This window comes from Maylandia zebra, linkage group LG23, assembly GCF_041146795.1.
Source record: "Maylandia zebra isolate NMK-2024a linkage group LG23, Mzebra_GT3a, whole genome shotgun sequence".
Taxonomy (NCBI): Eukaryota; Metazoa; Chordata; class Actinopteri; order Cichliformes; family Cichlidae; genus Maylandia; species Maylandia zebra.
This window is the reverse complement of record NC_135188.1, coordinates 33,226,642-33,243,266: the sequence shown is the minus strand read 5'-3', so window position 1 is coordinate 33,243,266 and position 16,625 is coordinate 33,226,642. Positions and strand designations below refer to the sequence as shown.

The 16,625-nt window shown below is 41.1% G+C and overlaps 2 protein-coding genes across 2 annotated transcripts; both read right to left on the bottom strand.

Moving 5' to 3' along the window:
* Positions 1 to 1,259: 1,259 nt before the first annotated feature.
* On the bottom strand, positions 1,260 to 6,375 carry LOC101465063 (2-oxoglutarate receptor 1). Its single transcript, XM_004570452.5, has 2 exons — positions 4,363 to 6,375; positions 1,260 to 3,464 (listed from the first exon to the last, which is right to left on the bottom strand). The coding sequence occupies exon 2, from the start codon at positions 3,453 to 3,455 to the stop codon at positions 2,466 to 2,468; it is 990 nt and encodes a 329-aa protein (XP_004570509.4). The 5' UTR covers positions 3,456 to 3,464; positions 4,363 to 6,375; the 3' UTR covers positions 1,260 to 2,465.
* Positions 6,376 to 6,519: 144 nt separating this feature from the next.
* Positions 6,520 to 16,104, bottom strand: LOC101476969 (kelch-like protein 41b). The gene is made up of 6 exons (XM_004570401.6): positions 14,872 to 16,104; positions 13,811 to 13,968; positions 13,331 to 13,438; positions 10,269 to 10,454; positions 7,024 to 7,170; positions 6,520 to 6,921 (listed from the first exon to the last, which is right to left on the bottom strand). Exons 1-6 carry the CDS (start codon positions 15,982 to 15,984, stop codon positions 6,810 to 6,812), a joined length of 1,824 nt encoding a protein of 607 aa, XP_004570458.1. The 5' UTR covers positions 15,985 to 16,104; the 3' UTR covers positions 6,520 to 6,809.
* Positions 16,105 to 16,625: the final 521 nt, after the last annotated feature.

The window sequence follows — 16,625 nt, the reverse complement described above, 5'->3', positions numbered from 1 at the left end:
ATGTTGGCTACCATAGCAGTATAGTATTGCAACATGGCATTTGGGTTTTCTAACTAAAATAGGAACATAAATAGTGCCATCATTGCCAGACCTGGCCCACATCTGGTTGACTTACACCCCGCCATAACATCAGTCAGTCAGAGGTGCTAGCTTGATGCCGGTTGCAGGGAAGACCTGTTTTCTATGAGCCTGGGCCACATAACCCAAACCACAATCAAGACAGATATGGCATGCCATGACATAGACAGCGCCATCTATGCCAGGCCTGGTCCATATCTGGATGACATACGTCTTATCGTTCCAGAAGTCAGCAAGCAGTGCCAGGTTGATCCTAGATCTGGGCCAGACCTGTCTACTATGTGGGAGACTGCTCCATGCAGGTGTTTTGTCTATGAGAAGGCAAATGAGGATGAGGAGAAGATCAGTCAGGAGGCAGAAAAGGAAATGCCATAGACAAAAATAGCCTCTTTATTCCCAGCTGTAGCTTCAATTCTACTTGCACAGCTTGTATGAGAGCAAAACAAAACAAAAAACATGTTAGTGATGCAGGATTTTTTCCCCCCTCGTACAAAACCAGAGGACTGATGGCTTCCTTAACATTTACAACAAATAATATCACGAATTTTAGGCTTTCTTTGTAAATGTAATCTCAGATATAAATCAGGAAAGGGAACAACAGCAGAACAATACGCTGTATCCAGGAAGAAGCAGCAATAGACAAATGATATAAAAGCTTCTGTTGAGGATGTCTTTGGGTTGACAGTATGACTTTGTTCCAGGACTTCTGGGTGATTGTTTGTGTGTTCTCACAAATTTTGTGCTTTGGTTTGACTTAGTAATATCGGCCTCTTTGAAGGTCCCAAGTCCTTGGCTCTTGCTCTTAGAGCATCTAGGCTTGAGAAATGAGAAAATTGCACAGCCTGTCTTGCTAGCACATGGGAAAGGTGAACGCATCTGCACGGAGAACTCTGAAAGACTCTGGGATATGTGAGCACTTAGCACAGATCATGACTGGAGGAGGTGTTGTCGGGCTATATAATCGTTTTATAGCACTGTTGGGGAAATGCAACAAAGCAGGATGACTAATGCAGTGTTTTTAGGGCCAGCAATTAAAACGTTTCTGACCATTTCCAATGTGACGCAAAGAGAAACCTCAAAGAAAAAAGTGCTAGAGATAGATGGTGGAGGTGAATTAAAACTAGTCAATTTGCTGATTCTAAATTATATTTGATGACTCCTGTTAGAAAAAGTTCACACACTGAATACATTTATTTATTTTGGTTATTGTTTTATTTAAATGTTGCTTATCTTGTCAAAAAGCATTATTGCTCACACTATTCATACTGAGACCTTCAACAGCCACATCAAGCACTGTACATGAAATTTATATTTCCTGTTACTTTCACCAGATTTGGATATAAAGATTGCTGTCTTTTAATGTGCTTTAAATAACAAAGTAGCATGTTGTGAAGCAGGTTTAACAAAATGGTAATCCATCCAACTTTAAATAGGTTTGTTCCTTTATCAAATTTAGTCAAATGAGCCAAAGCCTTTGGTGCTTATGGGGGAAAAATCCGATTCAGCATTCCAGTAGAGGTGTAACTCAATAAAATAAAATATGCTTAATGCAATATGATACGTTTGACAGCATAATATTTTAAGATTATTTAACCAGACAATGATAGGCTAAAATGACTCAGCTAGCTACAACTCCTTTTTGAATTTTAGCGTGTTGTTATAGTAGATGTTTTAAAATGTATAAAATAGCTGTAACAGCAATAATGCCTGTAAAAGTTTCACATATCTATCTATCACGTTGCCCATCAATTTTTGATATACTCTGAAACTTTAAGGTGAGATCTAGCAGTTCTCTATATTCAGGCACCACTGTGGCATCTCGTTGGGGAGAGCAAAGCAGGCAGTGCTTGCCTTATGAAATCTAAAAATAGACACAAATGGAAAACAATGTGAGCAAGTCTCCTAGTATCTCAATGTTCTGTCCTAGAAGCTGCCCTCATTGTATCTTGTGGCTTTATTTTTCAACCTGATTGCTCATAGGGGGTTGTCTTACTAGCTGAAAGAATCTGAATAAAATTAGCATGTCAGAGGCTCAGGCATTCTGTAAGGAAATCTGAATCACAAACAAAAGAGTTTAGAAATACAAACTCTCTTCCAAGGTCCATAGCTACACAGTAAATATTTTTGGGGCTTCAAACAAAGGAATCCATTGTAAGTCAGGTAAATATGCTCAGGGGACTTCCAGTCAGAGAAAGAAAAACTGTAGACAAAGGTCTTAACTATTGAGTCATTAATACATTGAGTCTTTATTATTTTCACTTCTGGGTTGCTGCAAAGTTTCCCAAGACGAAGCTACGGTAAAGACGACACAATGAGTGCATATTATTACAGCATGTCTACAGTATGAGTCACAGAGCTACTGAAGAAAGAAAGTTAGGTGTTGTCAGTCATGTAGCAGACTTGTCCCTGCTTGCCTTGCTAATGACGGCCAGGTGGACCAGTGACCTTGTTTTGGTCAGGCAGCGTTCCCAGTGGAAAGCGTTGAGAAAGGCCCTCCTAAATGTATCACCTGAAAGAGTGTAGAGCACCAGGTTGAAAAATGTGTTAAATCCAGCCAGAGGCCGGGAGATGATATACGCTGCATGCACGATGTTCTCTGCCGGACAAGTCGCGTTATGATATCTTGATTCTATCCGCAACACACGCAGGACGTGATATGGCATAAAACATACAACAAACACCACCAGGATCAGTACAGTCACACGCCGTGCTCGCATCCGACAGAAACTTGTTGTGCGTGGTCCGTTTGCCAGCTGTTTTACTATCCCAGTGTAACACATAAACACCACCACAAGGGGAAGTAGAAATCCAAACGCAGTAAGTAGCCAGCCGTACAACCGCACAGTAGCGACGGGTTCAGTACTTGCAAAGTCTATGCACTTCTTGTTATCATTCACTGATATCATGCTCAACATGGGTGTTATTTCAGCGGCAGAGATGATCCAAACAGCTGAGCAGGCAATTATACCCCAGCGCTTCTGCTGTACCTGTGCTGCACTCAGTGGTTTAATCACCACTACATAACGAAAAACTGCCAGACATGTTAGAAAGAGGATGCTCCCATAAAGGTTCAAATGAAACCCAACGCGCACGACACGGCACATGAATCCGCAGAGAGACCACTTATCCCATCTGCTGTAGTAGTAGACCAGGAACGGCAGGCTGAGGACGTAGAGAAGATCGGTCACCGCCAGGTTGACCAAGATGATGCTGCTGCTCTTCCAGGGACGCAGCTTTGTCAAGTAAATGCTGATAGATGTTACATTTCCAACCAAGCCCACAATGAAGATGAGACTATAAGCCACAGGCAGGTAGTAGTGTTTCATCAGTTCATCCAAATCGGTACAGTTGGAATTGTTGGAATGGTTGATGGCCATAGTTCAGTCCTATTGAGAATGAGAAATGATTTTAATAACCACACTGAAAACTAAAAAAAACCCCTCAAAATAGAATGTCCCCTGCATTTATGAAAATGTAACTGAAGCAATTTAAAAGGAATTGGGGAGACACAATGTAGCAAAATTAGCAATCCTATAAATTAATTAATTTTTAATTATTCAAAATTATTAATATTACAAGAAGGGCTGGTTAGAGTTTTCAAACAGACTTCAAATATTCACATTTAATGTTAGTGATGTTTTTGGTATAGCTGCTATTTCTGATCACTAAAATTTGGAAATCACACCGTGAGAAACATGGGAATGAACACAACATGAGTAGTGCAGGCCTTAACATAAAAACAAACAGAAATATTAATATATTAAATATAATTGGCACGCATTGAACAAATGCCTTTTCTTTAACAACACCTCTATTCTTGTGTACTGTATTCATGACATATATGTTTTCTGAGCAATACAATAGGCAACACGCAAATCATTTCATTTCCCCCCAGCTGTCAGATCACAGCAGGCAGCAATTACTGCTCATGGAAGGAAGGCGAGAGCAGGACAAGCAAAGAAACAAACAATCAGGGAAACTCGGTGGGAAAGAAGCAAGCAAAATCATTCTTTTTCAACAGTCTGATTTCTGAAAGCCTCTCAGTATATGACAGTGCCTATGGCATCCTGTAATGCTGTCAGTACGATCTGTTCTCATTATGGATGTCAGGGGATGTGTGAGGTGTCACTTACACATCATAAACACTTGGTTTTCATGAGGCAGGAACTTGCACTCATTAAAATGATTACATTTTGCAAAAAACTACAAACTGTAAATTATTATTTCAGTGTTACATCTCAGCATAAAGGTAACATTCGCTTATATAAAAGGTTTTTTACTCACTTCTACTGCCAGTATCCTCACCAGTATGCACTTCAGTCCTTTAGCATCTCGTCTCTATTTTCACTTCCATCCCACAGTCACACCCTCTTTTATTCTTTCCTTTCACTGTTACACACCACAAGTGGGAAAGTCCAGAATATTTTTACTTGAAGTCCTGTGTTGTGTGCTTCAGCTTCAGCTATGTGAAGTGCATACTTCCTGGTATCACGCTTAAGCTGACAAAGCTCAAGGGTCAATTTGTCTATGTAGCTTAGGTTTCAGGTGGTGAGGTGAGGGAATGGAATGTCGGGGATCTAGCAACACAGGAAACAGTCCAGTGTTCATTTACAAGAATGAACTCAAGACTTCCTAATGAGGTCTTTATTATTTCTTGAAACGAGCATGTGAATACCTCAGCATGGCACTACCGAGCTAAATTTAGCACACGGTTTCTGATTAAAGGAACAAGAAGGTTTAGAAGCAGGGAATGAACACTTAATTATAATAGTGTGTTACCATTTTACTTTAACTTTCTACAAATTCGACCGTAAGTTTCAATCAAAAGTGTCACACTAAAACTTATATGTTGTGAACTGTGCTTCAGTTGTGCACATCTGTAATCAACAAACTGCTGCTCACAGTAAAATGCAGCATTTTCTAGAAGTCAGATATCAGTAACTAGTAATATAATTAGTTCTGTCCAGCAAATGTAATGTCCAGCAAAAAACGAATATTATATTTTACAGTGGTTCTGAGACTATTTTACTTTTCTAACATGTGTTTTTATTTTTTTGACTACTTGGCTTCTTGTGTTCCTTCTTCCTGATGTGCTACCACTACTTACCTGAGGATAAAAACAGGAGAAAGGAGCAGCAAAGTGTGAATAAGGACAATTTCCAAAAGCACAACGGCTGAGTTTTCTGCACTTCTATCCTGAGGCAATTAAAGCATTTTGTTCCTAGTCATCTCAAAGAGCTCACAAGTGCTGCTAGAAATAGACAAGATTTAAAACCAAGTGCATTTGACCTATGCAGCTTCTTCTCTGCCTCACGACAGGACCTGGACACGTTCCATCTGTCCATCCATCCATTTTTTTCCACTTATAAAATTCATGGACTCTACTTCACTAGAAAATCCTGAAGGAGAATGTCTGGCCTTCAATTCATACCCAGAAGCTCAATCACACTTGTGTTATGCAGTAGTAAGACAACCTCTGAATGGCTCAAAAAAGGAACTAAATTTAAGCGTTCAGAGTGGTCTAGTCAAATTCAGGGTCAGATCCATTTAAGGTACTTTGGCATGATCTTAAATAGGCTGATAATGCATGAAAACCCTCCAATGTGGTTGAATTAAAACAATTGTGGATAAAGGAATGGGCCAAAATTCCTCTACAGCAACGTGAAAGACTCATTGGCAGTCATTACAAATACTTGGGTGCAGTTTTCGTTGCTAAAGGTAGTACCAAACCAGCAATCACTTTTTCCACATATGATTAGGTAGGTCTGGCTACCTGTTTTCTTTTTAATAAATAAAATGTCTATTTAAAAACTGGATTTTGCATTTACTCAGGTTGTGTGTGTGATCTCAAACATGTAAGTCTGAAAAACAAGCAAAAATTTAAAAAAGGAGAGAAATCAGGTAGTGGGAGGGGGGTACTTTTTCATAGCGTTGTAGTTCGGTACTTATAAATAGGTTGCTTGTCTTTGTTAATGATTCACTTCAAGCATTAATGATTGCAGCCGCCTTAACACATCTTCCCACCTCATGTAGTCATCAGCTACAGACCACACTGAAATATTGATTTAAACCTTGTGCAATTTCCTCTTCCTTTTGTGTCAGTCTTTATAATGTAAACATAAAAACATGCACGCTGTTATTTTTCAGTGTGAATATATTTCACTCATTGTCGGGGTAAGCTGCAAAAATACGCCTACAATTCTCACATTATGTTTGACTGCTGCTATCGCTAGAGCATGCAGTGTTGACCGCAGTCATGCTTAATATTTGTCCTGTGTTTAAAGGTTATTACGCTGAGTGTCAAGTCTACACCTGACATTACCTCAAAGCATAACACATCTGCATCTACAAATATATGTCTTTTTTCCCTTGGCTGCCCTGGACATGCTGATGTTCTCTGTAATGTCCCTCACGCACGCACTTAAAAGCAGTAAAAGAAGCTGAAGTTTACAAATGTTTATTTTACAAAAGGGAAGCTAGAAAAGTGAATAGAAATCACTCTAAATTGTGATTCCTATTCACTGTCGGGATGGCGCAGTCCAGAAGCAAGTGTTTTATTGTAGAGATAAAAATCATCTTAGTTCAGAAAAAAATGAATGTCAAAGATCAACTCGACGCACAGAAATCTGAGTAGAGAGGATTAGGAGGCCAGGGGGTAGCTCGCCTAAGGAGGAGAGGGTGACAGAAGGTGTTGATGGTGGGGATGTGTAAGAAAAAGAAACTGCTTCTGTCTACAGTTTAGGCATCTTTGCAGCATTGAGGCGCATAGAAACACAGGAGGATCCAGCAGCATAGCGCATCTCCCTCAGCATGCCGCTCCACTGCTTCTTGTCTTCCTCATACCTAACAAGAGCGAGAATTGGGTCATTTTCCCCAAACGAGCAAAGTAGCAATATAAAAAATAAAAGCCTGTAAATCTGGGTCCCTCAACTTAATAAGACTTACTGCCAGACATCAGTGACCTCTGTGGGAGTCACCTCCTTGTTCTCCATCTGAACCATAGCAAAGCCACCCACAGCGTAAAGCGAGCCACCATTGCTTACTAGGTTGACAGAGCTTCTCTCCTGAGGAAACTCTGTGAAGGGCTCCCACCTGAGGAGACACAACATTAGGAGAAGGTAGGAAATAAGTCTAAGCTATCCCTGTTGTTGTAGTTTGTACCGCAGTCATTTTTTCCAGTTTCAGTATTTCTCTTTTCTTTTGGCAGATAACTGAACTGTAGTTTATCAAAGCCAAATGAGTGCAACATTTTTTTTTAAACGAAAAAATTCTGTTGGTTATAAACAAGTAAATTAACCAGTCCTGTAACTTAAATGTATTTATATTTTGCACTTAATTGCAGAAATTTTAATGTCAGAGTTTAAACTAGCTAGCTTAAATACTGTTAATCTGAGCCAATAGGCTCCAGTTAGTTATAGCAACTACATCGCTAAAGCAAATCTAAATCAACCTGATAGAGGTTCCTGCTGCAAATAAATAAACCACACTAAGATAAATCTATGTTTTATTAGTATTGAGGCTCCTTTTAATCCTATCCAGATGCTGCACTAGCTAGGGCAGATAAATCGCACTGAGAAGCCAGCTAGCTAAAATTATTAGAGAAAGGTTTGACTCAATGAGCATGAAGAACCAGTGAGCGCTGTGATTGTTCTAACCATCTTGGGGGATGTGGGATGATTTTAAATGTGACATGTAATAAAACATCCTGTTCTACCACATCCCAAAGGTGCTCTACTGGCAAAGCTGGACTGGTCATCTGGCATTTTGGGCCAATGGATTGAAAGGCCGCTGCCGTGCAAGCACTGATGGGGGCCCATTGGTTCATTTTTATTACTGACACTGTATTGCCCAATTAAATCTCTTAAATGCGATCAGCCCCTCCCCTCCCCTCTCCTCCCTTCTCTATTCACTGGTGCAGCTTGTGGAAGAAGTTTAGTGTAGAAGAAGTGAGTAAAAGGTGGAGCTGAAAAGCTAAGAGAAAATAATAAAAAGAAACTTAAAAATAGATGCAGCAAAATGGGTCAAATTAACAACATATTTGTTGTTGGCGCTGCTGCACCGTGAACAGCAACTAGTAACCAGACCTCACAGTTACAGGAGGCTGCTGCTGAACCAGCTGTGTAGAAGTGAGTAAGAGATGGAGGAAGATGAAACTCACATGATAAGAAGATAGATGGAGGGACATACACTCAACAAAAATATAAATGCAACACCTTTGTTACTGCTCCCATTCCCCATGGGATGGACGTAGAGACCTAAAATTCATTCCAGATACACAATATAACCATCCCTCCCAAACAGTGGTCACAAATCAGTCCAAATGTGTGGTAGTGGGCACATCTGCTATATTGAGATAATCCATCCCACCTCACAGGTGTGCCACATCAGGATGCTGATCTGACATCATGAGTAGTGCACAGGTGTACCTCAGACTGCCCACAACAAAAGGCCACCCTGGAATGTGCAGTTTTGTCTCACAGCAAAATGCCACAGATGCCACAAGCAATGAGGGAGCGTGCAATTGGCATGCTGACAGCAGGAATGTCAACCAGATCTGTCGCCCGTGCATTGAATGTTCATTTCTCAACCATAAGCTGTCTCCACAGGCGTTTCAGAGAATATGGCAGCACATCCAACCGGCCTCACAACCGCAGACCTCGTGTAACCACACCAGCCCAGGACCTCCACATCCAGCAGGTTCACCTCCAAGATCGTCTGAGACCAGCCACCCAGACAGCTGCTGGAACAATTGGTTTGCACAACCAAACAATTTCTGCACAAACTGTCAGAAACCGTCTCAGGGACGCTCAACTGGATGCCCGTCGTCCTCATCGGGGTCTTGACCTGACTCCAGCTCGTCGCCGTAACAGACTTGTGTGGGCAAATGCTCACATTCGATGGCGTCTGGCACGTTGGAGAGGTGTGCGCTTCACGGATGAATCATGGTTCACATTGTTCAGGGCAGATGGCAGCTGAGAATGTCCCAGTTCTTGCATGGCCAGCATACTCACTGGACATGTCACCCATTGAGCATGTTCGGGATGTGCTTGACCGGCGTATACGACAGCGTGTACCAGTTCCCACGAATATCCAACAACCTCGCACAGCCATTGAAGTGGAGTGGACCAACATTTCACAGGCCACAATTGACAATCTGATAGACTCCATGCGACGATGTGTTGCACTGCATGAGGCAAATGGTGGTCACACCAGATACTGACCGGTTCTGGGTCCCCAGACCTCCAATAGCGCAAAAAACTGCACATTCCAGGGTGGCCTTTTGTTGTGGGCAGTCTGAGGTACACCTGTGCACTACTCATAATGTCAGATCAGCATCCTGATGTGGCACACCTGTGAGGTGGGATGGATTATCTCAATATAGCAGATGTGCCCACTACCACACATTTGGACTGATTTGTGACCACTGTTTGGGAGGGATGGTTATATTGTGTATCTGGAATGAATTTTAGGTCTCTACGTCCATCCCATGGGGAATGGGAGCAGTAACAAAAGTGTTGCGTTTATATTTTTGTTGAGTGTAATTAGGAAAGGAGCAAATGGCTACTTTCATCATGAGCCACTGCTTATATCTAAAATGTAGCAACTAAGAAATAACCCAAAAACAACTGTACCTGATGAGAACCTGTTTCAATATCTATAATCAAACAAAAACATAAAAAATGCATAATATGTGTATGCCTGACAGATATACATATTCTTAAAAAAAATAATAATAAGAAGAAAATGATGGTTGGCCGCCTGGACCAAAAATGCCAGGGCTGATTTTTTTGTCCCAGTCCAGCCCTGTCCACTGGAGTAAGACCTTGGGACTGGTGACTTGAGCAGTCTGTCTATCTCTGACCTCTAACATGAACAAGAGGGCTGCTGCTTACTGGATACTTTTTCAGAACATTCCCGGGAAACCCTAGAGATGATAGTGTGGGAAAACTTCAGTCGTTTCTAAAACCCTTAGACCATGACTTGCTCCCTTAAATGACCCTTCTTACCCATTCCGATGCTCAGTTTGAGCTTGAGCAGACTTCCTTGACCAGGCCTACATGATGCACTGAGTTGCTGCCATGCGATTGGCTCATTAGATATATGCATTAACAAACTGCTGAATAGGTGTACCTAATAAAGTGACCAGTGAGTGTTCTCATTTAACAGGAAAGTTGCAAACATATTCATACTTGTTCGTTGCAAAGTCATAGGCTTCACACGAGGCAGTGAGGCCTTCCTCGTTGACTCCACCAACCACTATGATCTTGCCATTGTGGACAACTGCTCCAAACATGGCTCTGGGTGTCTTCATGGCGGCCTGCTCCCTCCACTCTGACTGTTTGTGGTTATACACAAACATCTTGTTAAGGGCTTTGCTGTGAAGATGAAGGAAAGATGTGGGACTTTCAGCATCAAAAGCTGTCAAACTTTTTTGTTCATTTTTGGTGTTGATTTGGTGATGTCACCTACACAAATAGATGCAATTAATGGGTGCTTTAAGCATCTATAATTAAAGCTCTAAAATTAAAATGATGATAATTTAAATCAATTGCTTTTAAATAAGGAAAGATACATGTTTGTTTACCGACAAAGAAATTTAATCTTAAAGCCAATGTTTAAATGATTGATTATAAAAATGTATCCTCATGTCTTCATTATTATTATTATTTTTACTAATTGGACTAATGGACTCACAGTGTGTTTCAACATGAAGCCTTCATTAAAAAAAATCATGATTTCTCTATTTGAAAGGGCACAGCCTCTAAACACCAATCAACAGGAACACATTTGAAGAAAGAAAAGCTTCATGTGGATAAAGAGCAGAACAGGAGTGAGTAAATGGACTAAAAACAGTTCTACAAGAAAAGAAAAGAGAAATGACACAAAAAGCAAGTTAGTAAACATAATCTATATAACAAACAAAGGTGTCCTGAGAAGGAGCGCTTAAAGACATAGGGACAAAATTAGTAAAGGTTCACAAACCTTTACTAATTGCAGTCAATGTTAGGTTGACATTCATTGTTACTTAATCCAAAGACTGAAAGTCTGAACAGTGATTCCATTTTCCTCATAATTAAACATTTGCTGTGTCCGTTTTGGAAACAGTTAAATGTTGTTAAATGGGCAAACGGAGCAGCTAGACCAAAAAGTATTCTTATGTGGTTACAAAACTAACCGACCTTTTTTTAAAGATCTGAATTTAAAGTTTAAAGTTGTAACTTAAAACTGTAACTTTAGTTACGACAAGCTGTTGGGTGTAGAGAAAAGTGCTGGAGTGAATGGGCTACTGTAGTATGCTGTAGAAAAGTGCCATTTACCCTTACCTCTTGCTCTTATTTTCCTCTTGGTTGAGACCTTCTGGTGATAGTCCCAGCTATATTAAGCCAGGTCGAGCACACCTGTTTACATTTGATAATTAGCAGCCTGTTTTACTGACAGCTGAACTCAAGAGCTGACTGCATGTCTTATTACAGTTTTAAAGCCTAAGGTTCATTTTGTTGTAAAAAGTGTGTCCCTTCCCAACTCTGGCTTCTATCGCAGGCATAGAGAGAGAGGAAAAATAGCATATGCTGGCTGTAACAAGAGATGCACAGGGCTGGTATTTTCCATGATTGCAGCATATATTAGATTACACACTCACATTTATTCAGCTATCTCTGTGGGGACACCCATCTCACATTCTTCACCCAACATTTCAATGGCTCCCCTCTGGGCGACGCCTCCACTGCATTTCCTGCAGGACTGAGAGGAGGAGAGCCACCTTTGTCCCCAAAGCCACTCTGCTTTTTAACTCCAGCCGGTAAGACCATTTCCCACACCGATAAACATAAACTACACTCTTCTTATACTACCGACACTTTATTAATTTTTAGTCACTTACAGTTATTTATTCACCTTTCAGTCACTTTAATTTCAAAACCGTATATATTGTATATTCTGTGTATTTATTATTTCACTCTTATTGCCCGTTCTTATTGTCCTTATCTTCAACGTTATGCTCCTCTGTTGTTTGTTAATTGCTCCTTGGGGATAAATAAAGTCTCCTGATTCTGATTCTCACAATAAACACCCTTGTCTTAAATATCACGACAGAATACAAAACCCATACTAATCTTTACCCTAAGACTATAGGATAATCAGTGAGTGTGGTGGAGGTGTGATCCCTGGCCCAGCTACAGGGGAGGGGTGGTGCCAGGGAGGTTGGAGGGACAGGTGGATGTCATTGATGTCAAGGATTTCCCTTTTTCAGTGATGTTGGAGACCAGAGGGGGAGGGGTGTGCAGCTGACAGGAAGTTGGCTGCCATGTGTGCCGAGCGGAAAAGTATTACTGTGTGCTTGATAAAAAGCTCAAACCGAATGGTGTGTTGGGTCGGAATTCTTTGCAGTGAGCATTCAGATTAAAGTTTCCACTCTAAAGTATAAGAACAAGAAACATACAAACATACAGAAGGTCCTTTTGTCACGATCCTGGGTCTTATGACCCAGTGTTTTGAGTTTTAGTTCATTTTGATGTTTTAGTTTATGTAAGCCCTTCAGGTTCCTAAGTTCATTTGTTATCATGCTTAAGTGTTTCTAGTTCTTATTATTTCCCCCTCGTGTTTCCAACTATGGTAAATCTCCCCTGCTCTTCATGTGTTTCATGTCTGTGTCTTACATTGTGAAGTTTGGGTTGTCATGTCTACGTCTCATTATGTTTCCTGTTTTGTTGTGAAGAGGTCTGGTGTTTCTGTGTTCATCGTGTTCAGTTTTACTCTTCCCCTGTGGCGTTGTTATGTTCATGTTGATCTACTGTGCCTTTCTGTTCCATGTTTCAGATCCCTATGTTCTGTCTCCCCCAGTCTGTTAAGTTCACATGTCTTGAGTTCCGTCAGTGTGTTTCCTGTTTTACTTTCACAGTCTGTTCTATGTTAATGTTTCTAGTTTTGCTTCCCTTGCGTCGTCCTGCTTAATTAATCTCAGCTGTGCTCTCCTCCTGTGGCTCATTCCCCCTCGTTATCCCTCAGTGTATTTAAGCCCCATGTTTCTCTTTGTCAGTGTTGCGTCCTCCCTCATAGCTGTGTGATTTTTTCCCTGTGGCTCCTTGTGCTTTAGTTTTCCCAGTTTAGTTTAGTTTATTTTGTATTGTTTTTCGTGTCCCACTCCACGCCAGCAATAAAGCTGTGTTTTTTGAGTTTACCTTTTGACTCTGTGAGTTTGCGTTTGGGTCCTACTCTTGCCTGCACACAGCCGTATTGTGACACCTTTACTCACTTGTCATCCGTCTTTCCTCCAATGCTATAGACCAGCCCTTTGTGGGAGACAACTGCATGGCCGTGGATCTTCAGGGGAAGCTTTTTGGTCTCGCTCCACCTCATCTTCCTGAAGAATGTGACAATTGTAAGCAACTGAACTCATTAAGTGTTATTCTCTTCCCTTGAATTCATTGCTTCTAATTTCTTTGGGATTTAAAAAAAAAAGTTATATATATGAGTAATGTCAATAACTTAAATGGCCCACAAATGAATGCAAGAATGAAAAAAAATAATAATAAAAATAAAAACAGCCAGAGCCGATCAACAACTTCAGATTTACCATAATTAATTAATTAAATTCAATACCAGAAAATCCTTAGTTAAAACAAAGAAATGCAATTAAATCTACTTGGTTAATTATCACCTAAAAATGATCAAATGTGAGATGTTTAATGAGAAATGGGGGAAGTAGGGATCAAAACAAAGAAATACCACTGACTCAGTATCATAGCACATCACACTATCCAATGATTCATTGGACTGGAGGTCTTTTCCAGCCACAGCAAACAGCAGGTTCTCGCTCTCTCCGATGTTAAAGAGACATCTTGGAGAAGGCATTGGGGGCAGCGCGATCCAGTCTGAGCTGAACGGATCCAACTGTGGAGGAGGAAAAAAAAACAAAACTATAACTCACAAGAGTGGAGAAAGCATACTTTTAGCACCCATTAGCTCTTTGTCTTTTTCACCTCATGAATCTGCTTGTTATGCTCCATGATATCCGCATATTGATTATGCTGTAAGATACAGCAGTTCAAGGCCTCTATCACATTCTTAATTGTGTATATTGCTTAGACCTGATGGATAATGTAATTCATCTTTTATTGGAAAGAGAATTCAGATAGAACTATGTTGCAGCCTTTTTGTTATCACATGCTAAAAAAATAACTTTCACTTATATTTTCCTTCTAGTTTATTTATAGTTTGAATAAGGAATTAAAATAAAATCCCACAAGATGGTTTAGGTTAACTGATACTACTGCTTCTTTTATCCACTACACTTGAAAACTAGTGCTAGACCAGCTATCATTTAACTTTTAAAAGTTTCACAACCACCATAACATCTAAAGCTAACTATGTAACACAATATAACCCAGTGATACTGAATCAGATTTATACTGTATTTCTGTACTGTTGATATAAACATTTAATATAAAAAAAACGGACTTTTTCCCTGCCTTTAAGCTTCTTGCTTCTTGCAAAAAATGAGACTGTTTGCTGTTTTCAAAGTGTCTTAGTTTCAGGATGAGGAACACATTTTACTTCAAATAAGGAATATCCTCAGTTTCTGGTTCATGTGACATTTTTTCAAGTTTCTCTACCACTTAGTAATTAGCTAGCTTTGGTGCAATACCGTCTTTTTGAGTGATTTCACCCAGCAGCAGCCAGCGACCTCCTGCAACGACTCATGACCAGTCAGGAAATATACATTTTTCCTTACCAAATAGGAGATCGCCTACTACAGAGAAAAGATAATGTCAAATGAAAAGAAAACCTCCTCACCAAATATGCATAACATTGCAGAGGAACATCCTTGTTTTCCTCGTCGACAAAGAGTCCTCCAATGATGTATAGCTGGTTCTTCTTTGTCACCAGGCTAACGTGGTTACGTGGCACCTGCTCGGACATGGCTGCCAGGAAGCACTCGTTCTCACTGACGTCATATCCCACTGCTGCCGTGTCATTGATCATCAGGATGAAGTCACGAGCATACATGCCTTGTCTGCGATTATCATTCAGGAATCCAGGGAATGGACTGTCCTCCTCTTCACCTCCTTCCTTGCTGGCCCCCTCCTCTCCCTCATTCTTCTTGGGTTTCTCTGGCAGTTTGCCCTTGAAAGCATCCCTGATGACCTGAATCATCTTCTGAAGCTCTGGGTCAGCTTTGATAATCTCTTCAGTCTCCACTCTCTCTTTGAAGTATTTCTCAGGCAGGAGGCGGAATCGGATACAGTTGAAAGCATCCTTCAGGACCTTGAGGCGTTTCTCCCTGTCATGGCGGACCCAGGCCATGACGGCTTCGAAAACCAGTTCCTCTCTCTCAACATTCAACGAGTCTCCACCAATAATGGCAAACAGTTCATGGGCTGCGAGTTTTAGGAATTCCTCTTCTTTATAAAGGAGTTCAAAGCGGTCAGCAATGTAGTTGCGTGCTGCGATGGCCAGCCTGGGACAGCTGAGCACCAGGCCCATCCTAAAGATGGCCAAGCAGTTACCCAAGGACAGCTTCTTCTGAAGGTAGTTGACACACACTGTGAAGACAGAAGGGATCTGGAACCTGTTTGCCACAGCAATTATATCCTGAACGTTGTCATCGGTGAGATCAATTTCAGCTGAGTAGAGGTACTGAATAATCATGTCCAGGATGGAAGGGTTAACATCCTCAAGGACCACCTCTTTGGTGTTCTCCACCTCCTTCCCATCTTCAGTAAAGAAAATTTCCCTGAAGTAAGGGCTGCAGGCAGCCATGATCAGCCGATGGCAGGGAAAGCTACGATCGCCTACCTTCAGGTGACAGTCCACAAACTTGTTCTCATTCAAAAGCTCTTTCAGGCCGTCCTGGAGCAGGGTGCTCTGAAACAGGCGCAGCTCCTCCTTGATGGCGTTGGGGTCCATGGTGTCAGGAGGTAAACAGTAGGAGAACAAAGGAGTTGGTGGAGAGAGGAAAGAGACAGTGGCCACAGGTCCTCTTGGCAGTCAGTGCTGGCTGGAAAAGGCAGAGCAAAGAAAAGGTTCCCTGTGTGAAGACCCTGCAATTTAATCCTGTCCCACTCTAAATATAGTTCCCTCTGGCCCCCTGAATGGTTCAGCTTCTATGGAATTTAACTGGGCCAAATCACAGTGCACCACAGGCCAGGGTTGAGCAGCTGCTGCCATAGACTGAAAGAAGCAACTGGCTGGGGATATGCCACCATGATTCAGCTCCCAGAGTGTCACAGGGTAGGTAACAGTGGAGACAATGTGGTCACATCCTACAAATAGCTTTCCTTAAGCTGGAGTCTTAAGAGACATTTACAGCAATCGCTGTCATATTCAAAATAAGTGCACCCTCTTAAAGTTGGACATATTGTTCACTGGCTCATTGAGTTTTTTTGCATTTACATTTTCAGATAATTATAGCCACTGATGTGCTTTTGTACTGAAACATACTCCAATTTCCATTGCTTCGCATTATATTATTGATATCAGATTTTGCAGATAATATAAAGTCAGTTTTAAATTGTGGCACATCTGAACCTAGGACCAAAAGATTCCCC

What these genes read in the sequence shown, in the direction of transcription:
- LOC101465063 (XM_004570452.5), bottom strand. Translation starts at nt 3,455, where the DNA reads ATGGCCATCAACCATTCCAACAATTCCAACTGTACCGATTTGGATGAA.
- LOC101476969 (XM_004570401.6), bottom strand. Translation starts at nt 15,984, where the DNA reads ATGGACCCCAACGCCATCAAGGAGGAGCTGCGCCTGTTTCAGAGCACC. An exon ending in GGAGGAAAGACGGATGACAA is followed by an intron (nt 10,455 to 13,330) that starts GTGAGTAAAGGT and finishes TCATCTTCACAG; the next exon opens with CAAAGCCCTTAACAAGATGT. An exon ending in GAGGTCACTGATGTCTGGCA is followed by an intron (nt 6,922 to 7,023) that starts GTAAGTCTTATT and finishes CGCTCTTGTTAG; the next exon opens with GTATGAGGAAGACAAGAAGC.